Source organism: Delphinus delphis, chromosome 3 (assembly GCF_949987515.2).
Source record: "Delphinus delphis chromosome 3, mDelDel1.2, whole genome shotgun sequence".
Classification (NCBI taxonomy): Eukaryota; Metazoa; Chordata; class Mammalia; order Artiodactyla; family Delphinidae; genus Delphinus; species Delphinus delphis.
In genome coordinates, this window is record NC_082685.1 from 143,439,669 (window position 1) to 143,448,473 (window position 8,805).

At 44.5% G+C, this 8,805-nt stretch overlaps 1 protein-coding gene and 1 long non-coding RNA gene across 4 annotated transcripts in view; one reads left to right on the forward strand and one right to left on the reverse strand.

Moving 5' to 3' along the window:
• Positions 1–4,492, reverse strand: part of LOC132423629 (uncharacterized) — a 39,840-nt gene extending 35,348 nt beyond the window's left edge. For both annotated transcript variants that reach the window (XR_009519019.1, XR_009519018.1), the window contains exon 1: positions 4,398–4,492. This is a non-coding gene — a long non-coding RNA (uncharacterized lncRNA). The remainder of the gene's footprint in view (positions 1–4,397) is intronic.
• A 372-nt stretch (positions 4,493–4,864) lies between these two features.
• Positions 4,865–8,805, forward strand: part of NADK2 (NAD kinase 2, mitochondrial) — a 49,425-nt gene continuing 45,484 nt past the window's right edge. For both annotated transcript variants that reach the window (XM_060009589.1, XM_060009590.1), the window contains exon 1: positions 4,865–5,277. In XM_060009589.1, the coding sequence (XP_059865572.1) occupies positions 4,978–5,277 (300 nt within the window). In that variant the 5' untranslated portion in view covers positions 4,865–4,977. The remainder of the gene's footprint in view (positions 5,278–8,805) is intronic.

Consider the following 8,805-nt stretch of genomic DNA (forward strand, 5'->3'; position numbering starts at 1 on the left):
ATGATATCCGATTATATATTATGATAATCTAAACATTCTTTTCTATCAACAGTACTTTTATACCAAGTTATTCAGCTTAATTGTAAACCAGCAAAATGTTCTCTCTTAAAATATTTTACAACCATTACTGCCAAAGCCAGGAGCCCTTAGTTGTCAGGGCCTAATATCCTATACAGGCCTTAGAGCACGTGCACGTCATTTTTTAAAAAGCCAGGGAGGGTGGGGCTTCCCGGTCCGGGAAGATCCCACATGCCGCTGAGCGGCTGGGCCCTTGAGCCATGGTTGCTGAGCCTGCGCGTCTGGAGCCTGTGCTCCGCAACGGGAAAGGCCACAACAGTGAGAGGCCCGCATACCGCAAAAAAAAAAAAAAAAAAAAAAAAAGCCAGGGGCTGGTCGTATATATCTTTCAGAATCAGAATGTACATGAAGTGAGCTGGAGGGGGTTATAGGGATTGGAAAGGATAGATTGTAACCTTTGTAAATCTTCAAGTTGTGAATATCACAGTGATATATAATTTCTTCCCCATAAAATGTTGAGAACAATTAAGCTTGCTTGAGATGTGGCTACTGGGTAGGCTTGTTCACTAGGAAAGAACACCAGCCTTGTCATAGGCGGGGTTTGAGTTTGAAATTCAATAATACTACAGATTGGGGGCTTGCCTGGTGGTGCAGTGGTTGAGAATCTGCCTGCTAATGCTGGGGACACAGGTTCGAGCCCTGGTCTGGGAAGATCCCACATGCCACGAAGCAACTAGGCCCGTGAGCCACAACTACTGAGCCTGCGCGTCTGGAGCCTGTGCTCCGCAACAAGAGAGGCCACGACAGTGAGAGGCCCGCGCACCGCGATGAAGAGTGGTCCCCGCTTGCCACAACTAGAGAAAGCCCTCGCGCAGAAACGAAGACCCAACACAGCAAAAATAAAAATAAATATAAAATTAAAATAATACTACAGATTATTTTAGTTGTTTGAGGGTAGGTGAAACTGATATTAAATCCATGAATGCCAACACTTTGGTTTGTTTCGCAATGGCCAGATTATACCCACAGTACTGAGTAATTTTTGACATCATACTTGGAATTGACTAACTCGAATACTTGAACATAGTTGAAATTTCTAAGATAATATTTAGAAACTATGGCATTGGAGGAGTTATTGAAATAACTGGCAAATGTTTAGCCTAATAAATACTTGATGATATAATAATTTTCAAACAATTAGAGGATTACCAATATTTCTTAATTTCTGCCAATCTAGTGGATGTAAAAGACTACTTCACTATTAGCTTAATTTGTATTTTTCTGATTTCTAATAAGGTTGAGGATCTTTTAGATATGTATTCACTGCTTGTGTTTCTTCTAAGAAGTTTTTGCAAAGCTAACCATGTCATTCTCTCCTTTCAGTGGCTTCCTAGCATATACAGGATAAAAGCCAAGTTCCTAAGCATGGATATAACACTTCATGTCTTTCTCCCTGTCAACCTCTCTAGCCTCACCTCCCACTGTTGCCTGCCTCTCTCTAAATGTTCTAGGATTTCAGAACTGCTATTTTATTACTCCATATCTTTGCTCATACTGTTTCCTCTGTGGAATTCCTTTCTTACTCTTGCTGATTCTGGCTAATACCTAACTCACTCTTTAAGGTTTAGCTTGAGACATTTCCCGAAAGCTTTCCCTAACTCCACTTAGGCTGAATGAAGATTTGTTCCTCCAAATTCCTATAGCACTCTGTGAATAATTTTATCATTGCACAGACTGTATGTTCTTCAAGGGGAGAGACTACTTATTTATTTCCCATTTTATCTCCAACACCTAGCAGGGTGCTTCGCCCACAGCAGGCAATCAAATATAATTTGATATCCATTGACGTGTTGTATACGTAAGACTCAAGAGGTGTTATCCAACAGGAAGCTAGAAATAAGGATGTAAATCTCCGGAGATAGTCTGGGCTAAAGACACTGGTAGTAGCTGAAGTCAGGGAAGGGGAAAGGGACTAATATTTGCCAAGTGTATACTTTGTAATGGGCATGTGGCTAGGCATTTGTACATATATTTACAGCTTTATAAGTAAGCTATTACATTTTGTAAATGAAGAAGTAGGCTCAGAAAGATTAAGGGAACAGTCCAAGGTTGACAAAGGTAATAAATGGTAAAGCTGGGATTTGAACCAAGGTCTTTTTAAATCCCAAACCCAAGCTCTTTTCATTACACAAGAGTAGATAAGCTCATGCAGAAGAGTGCAGAGAGAAAGAGCCAGAGAGAGAGAGAGAGCCAGAGAGAGAGAGAGAGACACAGAGAGAAAGAGAGAGACAGACAGACAGAGAGACAGAGAGAAGGGACGGCAAGGATAGGGAAGGATAGATCCCAAATATGAGCTTAGGAAGAATCCAGAAAAGGGACAGAAAGATGGGAGGACCACCATTAGGGACTGGTGTGCTGTGAACCAGAGTAAAAAATTTCAAAAGGAAATGATAACCATTTCAAATGCTGCAGGAAGACCAAGTCAGTTAAGGGCTGATAAATGTCTTCTGAGTTTACAATCACATCCTTGGTCACCATGGAAATAGCAGTAATTAGTAAAGTAGCACGGAGAAACTAGATTACAACAGGTTGACAGATGAATAGGCAGCAGGGATGTTGACCAATGATGAACCAACTACTCTTTCAAGAATCTTAGCTGTAAAGAGAAAACAAGCAATATATAAAAGCTAGGGCATAAAAGGTTTTTTGTTTTTTTTTTAATTTAAAGATGTCATAGACATGAGCATGTTTAAACAGTGAAGAGGAAAGTCCAATAGAGAGGGATAATTAAAGGTATATTAAAGGTGATAACCTGACGGAGCAATATTTCTGAGCAGGTGGAAGGAGATGGGATCCCAAAATAACAATGGACAAAGAGATATACCAAATGAGAAGATGTCAGTGTAGACAAGTTTGTAGCTGGAAACGGGGGAGATCCAAAAATTTGAGTACTTATCTGTGAAATGGGAAGAAAAGGGGTCTGAAATTTTGCATATGCATAACAGAATTCATAGACTTTGATCCAGAACAGGTTTTCTAAATTCATTTTTTCTGTCAAATGGATCAACTGACATTCTCCTAGTCACCAAGCTTCAAAGCTCAGTGTCATCTGTGACTTCTCCCTTTTCTTCCTTCCTAGTATCTAAGGAATTATAAAGTGTTGAACTAGTAAGACTAGAAAGGACCTTGAGGATGTTCAAAGTTACAAATGAGTAACTCACATCTCACAGAAGTTAAGAGGTGTGCTTTAGGGTGCACTACGAGTCACTGTTAGCAGCTCCTGTGAGGCAAAGTTCCTGGCCAGAAGGGGTCAGTGACCTACTAAAAGCAAACATCTATCAGACTGCACTGTGTATTTCCCAGTCTAATATACTACCTGGCACATAGTAGGGACTCAGTAAATATTCAGTGAACCCAAGAGTGAATGCTGGCGTTGATGGCTAGCTGAAAAGTAAGTCACAGATTTGGAATCAATTTGGGCTTGGCAGAACCTTGGAATCACTCTAGTTCAACTCCCTCACTTTATAGATGAGGAATCTGAGGCCCAGAAAGATGAAGCAACCTGCCCAAAGTCCAAAAGCTAGTTATTGATAGTGCTCGGACTACAAAGAAGCGAAGAGAGTGCCAAAGCAAAAGGATCTAAAGAGCAGGAGGGATAAACATTAGGATGTGCACTGCCATTTGATTCTCCTCTTGTAACAGGAGCATTTTCTTCTATTTCCATTACTTTTACTCTAGCTTCGATCCAAGAGTAACTATTCCAACAGCGCCCAAGTCTCCCTTCCTCCTCCTGCCTCCCAATTTGTTCCACATTCGAAAACCAGATCAAGTCATCAAACATTGCTCTCAGGACTCATTTCATTCCAGTTAAAAGCCTTCAAAAGGCTAACTACTGCCTCCAGGATAAGGTCCAAATTATTAACATTCTCTACCTTTCACTCTTTTCCTATCTACTTTTTCAACCATAGCTTCCCATCTAGAAATTTTCCATTTGGCCAGACTCGTCTATCCATCATCCTCTAACTTTCTCAAAGGCTAACACCTCCCCTCCACCCCAATAGTTTTTTGGAGGTTAGCAGATGTACCACCTGCGCAATCCCACAGGGTACCATGCTTAAATGAGCCCGGTGCTCGGCTTACTGCTGTCTATCCCTCTTGCAATTCTTAGCAATTTCTGAACAAGGGGCTGCGTTTTCATTTTGCACTAGGCCCCGCAAATTGTGCAGCTGGTCCTGAGTCCGTCTCCTCAAACCCTGGCCCAGAGCTGGACGTATCAGCCATCCAATACGAGGTGGCTGAATGAACGAACAAAGGGTCTAGTCTTATGTGCAATAATAAAAGAGTCTAGTCTTACGTGCAATAACGAAAAAAGGACTGACCCCGAGCAAGAAGCTGCGGCCTCACACACGTTCCCGCCAAGCCCTTAAAACCGCACTCGAAGGGCCGGCGCAGCCTCAGACCAGTTCCAGCTGGGTTTAGATCCAACACCAAATAGAATTCCAGCCCTTCCCCCGGCCGCAGCCAATCCCTGAAGCTCCTCAGCCTCCGAAACCGCTGCGGGTTCTGATTGGCTGGAAGCGGTGGCCTGGGGGAGGGTGGAGACCGCGGGGGGAAAGGGGTGGAGCTAGAGGTCGGTCCCCGGGCGGGGAAGCGGCTACTGCGCAGGCGTCAATGGAAAGGGCTCCCCAAACAAACACAACCCACCACCTGGAGGCCTCCAGCTTTTCCCCGCCCACCTTTCCCTCTTGAGGGCTCTCCCGGCTCCCAATCGCCCGGCTTTCCCCGCCCCCGTCAACGTCTGGGCACGTCCCCTCTGCGGCGCCGGCCACGCACGGCTGTGCACTTAACCTCTGCCCGCCCGGCTGGAACGTAGAGGCCGGGGCGGCGCGAGCGGCGCGCACTGCTGGCGGCTGGAAGCGGAGGCGGGAGCCCGGGCCTGCAGCTGCTGCCGGGCCGACGATGACTTGTTACCGAGGCTTCCTGCTGGGCAGCTGTCGTCGCGTGGCGGGCGGCCGGGCAGCGGCGCTGAGGGGGCCAGGGGCGGGAGGCCCCGCCGCGCGGCCGCGGCTCGGCGGTGACGGCGGCGGCCGGCGGCACCTGGGGCAGGGGCAGCCGCGCGAGCTGGCGGGCTGTGGCAGCCGCCCCGACGGCGGCTTCCGCCCGTCCCGGGTGGTGGTGGTGGCCAAAACCACCCGGTACGAGTTCGAGCAGCAGCGGTACCGTTACGCGGAGCTCTCTGAGGAGGACCTGAAGCAGTTGGTGGGTCCCGGCGGCCCCCGCCCTTGTGCCTCGGCCCGGCGTTGGTTCGCTCACTGGCTCGGCCGTGACTTTGGGGGTGCGGTTCTGGGAATCGCTCCGCAGGCCGACCTGGGGGAAAGGGAGCCCCTTGGCGCCGCTATGGGCAGCGGAAAAGAAGCTATGGTACCGCAGACACACCCCCTTTTAGTGGGCAGGACTGCCAGGCCTGGGCACTCCGGGGAGCCGGTCTGGTTCAGCCTTTTCCGCGCTGGAACGTGGTTCTCAGACAAGGTTCCAGGAGTTTGTATCAAAAGCTCACGTGTCTCCAGTGCTGGGCAGAGCAGCGGGGAAAATTTGAATGTTGTTAAGTAGCAAGGTCCAGACAAAAGGCAGGTAAACAGGGTAATTATGAAATACAGCGTCTAGGTCTATATAATATAGTAGTGCCTCCACAACAGACTATATTTGGTATATTTACTAATACTTTGCAAAGTATATAAATACACCTAAGGGGGGGGAACCCTGAATATTATCTGCCTTCACTCTTATTCTTGGAACTTCTGATCCCATGTCCCCACCCACTTTAAGGAAACGAGAGTGATGATGCTACCATGAGCAGTATGTCCAGAAAAATCTCCATTGGAAATCTCTAATTGTTGACACTGCACCAAAAGGCTTTGGAATAAATTGCCTGTAACCATAATCCTGTAGAATTCTGTGCAAGAGTAGACAGCCTGTTCTGAACTTCTGGTTCGTAATCATCAGCAATCTTTTGGTACTATTTTGTGGAGGTATCAGAATGAAATTGTAAATCATCCTTGTTTAAGTACTGACTGTTTTCAGCATTTAACTTCTTGACTGTTTAATGAGTTAATTGAGGAGGGCCCCTGTATTCATCGGGTGGCCATGCTAGGTGCAGGTTTCTCTCCTTTTCCCTAGTGTTTGAAGGTAGCAATTTATAGAAAACATTTGCATCATTTAAAGAGTAAATCAGCAAACAGTTGGAGCAGGAGGTCGGAGTAGTTGAGTTTGTGTTAGGGAGTGAAGTTGAGGCTGAGGTAGGGAATAAAATTGGAGCAAGCGTTTCTGATTTGGGAAAGAGGTGTGCCATATGGGTTGTACTCCTAATTTTGCAGACCTACTTTTTAGAAGTTGTCGGATGCCATATACCCCTAAATATGTTCTTCATACAATTTTATGGAAGCCTCTCACGACAAGTAAAAATAGTATACTTGATTGGCATGTTCAGAGTGTGGGATTCAGGGTCAGGAGCTTGGAGCCAGGCCCAGGTTCTCTGTGGTTAACTTCCTTTTAACTTCCGTGGGCCTTCTTGGTGACAGCGATACTTTTTGTGTTGTGCTGTCGTTTTCAAAGTGCTTTCACCTAGTTCAGTGTGTGAAATACTAGGATTGGACTAGGTAGCCTCCAAGGCCCTTTCTGGTATTTTAAAACTGAAGAACTTTTACAAGGCCTCAAGAATATGAGTGGCATCTGAATTAGATTAATTCTTGGACCTCTGAACTAGATTGACACTAATCAAAACTTTTTAAATGTAAGGCAAATCAAGTCTTTAAAAATCGAACTACCTAGTACACCCACTCTGAGTATCTGAAGAGAAATCTGTAATAGGTAAATATTTGCCTATTGCTAAGTATGCTGTTTGGAATAAGAAAACTTTTGAAGTAAAACTTCTGGACTGTAGAGCACAGTTTTGAAATAGTTGTTGTTGCTATCATTTCAATTAAATTTTACTGGATTTGTTTCTTACTGATTTGAGTTTTATCATTTATGTTAAGGCCAGTATTCAGAATGGCATAGTATTAGGTGGAGCCCGGACCAGAGATCAGGAACAGACCAAATAATACTAGACTGTGAAGTTGTTCTAAAATGGGATTCTGTAATAGGAATGACACGATGATTAATACTGTTTGCTGTTTTCCTAGGGTAAAAGATACTAAGGTATATGAATCATGTGAATCGGATATAAAAGAAAGTGGCCAAGTGCTTACTTGAGTCTTCTGGCACCGTGGCTGGCTATGTCTGTGGTGTCCTGGTAACCTGAAGTTTTGTACCAGAGGGTTCTCTTTTGCTGTGGTGGTGGTGATTGTTTTGTGGCAAAATAGATCTCTATTAGGTCACTTGTTAAAATGCAAATGGAAGAAGAGGGATGGAGTGCTAGTATAATTTCATACCCTGAAGCCTTGTGGTTCTCTAACTTTGTAGAAACTTAAACAATTAGAGGAAATACTTCTTAGCTGATAAAGCATGTACAGACTGGATGAAAGTCTGACTTTCATTTGCTCTTTCATATTGGTTTTACATTGGTTTATTTTTAATTCTTGCATTTCCCTTCCGCCTAACCTGTCAGTGACTTTTCTTGTGAATGGAGGATTTCTACTCAGTGATTTTACATCTACTGGCTCAAGACTTGGCAAGGGCTAATTGAACTATTATTACAATTTACTTGCATCATAAGTGATGTAGCTGTTGGTGGATGTGGATCTTATATTAACAGAGTTGATGACACTCACAAACTAGACCTTTAGGTGAATCAAAGCTGATTGGAAAGGGTTTTGACGTCATTAAACATGCCTTGTTGGCCAAAGAGAATGTTTCATTTCAAAATATTTTAATATATACCAAATAAAAAATGAGCAGTTTCCACCCTTCTCTGCCCTGACTCCAAGTCTTACAACCCCAGAAGCAACCCCCTTTAATGGTTTCCATTTTTAGTTTTTTTTAAAAAGTTAATTTCCTGGGCTTCCCTGGTGGCGCAGTGGTTCAGAGTCCGCCTGCCAATGCAGGGGACATGGGTTCGTGCCCCGGTGCGGGAAGATCCCACATGCCGCGGAGCCTGCACGTCGGGAGGCTGTGCTCCACAATGGGAGAGGCCACAACAGTGAGAGGCCCGCGTACCGCAAAAAAAAAAAAAAAAAAAAAAAAAAAAAATTAATTTCCTAATGGGATGGAATAATTTCATTTAGTGGTCCCTCTATTATTGGTTTACATTCTTCCTAGTTATTGCCTTCTTAGCAGATTTGGGAGTTGCTGTGCCTTGGATTTTGTTTCCATTACTCAGTTTCCTTAAAACACTGGTGTAGCTTAGGTTGTAGCTCTTGGGTAGATAATATTTTTGCCACATGTGCAATGAGTGTAGTGTATGCAATATGAGTATTTATCAAATTAAAGAACATGATCTGGAGTACTGCCAGAGAGCCTTCTAACGGAGCCTCACTCCTTTCAAATCTTCCAGACACAGGAACCAAAACGGTCTATCCAAAGTGAACATCTGGCCACTTTACTCCTCTGCTTAAAACCCCTCAGAAGCTCCCTATAACCTATAGAGTCACCCAGGGAATTTGTTAGAATGCAGGTACCTGAACCTTATTCTCATCCCCCTCAATATAAAGATTCAGTTTGTGGAGAACTCTCAGACTCTGCCTCTTTGAACCATACCCTTAAGCTTGCTGATGCTTTGTCCAGGGCTTTGCATTTTTAGCAAGCTCTCCACGTTTGCAAGTGGTCCCCAGATCAGACTTCGAGAAACAT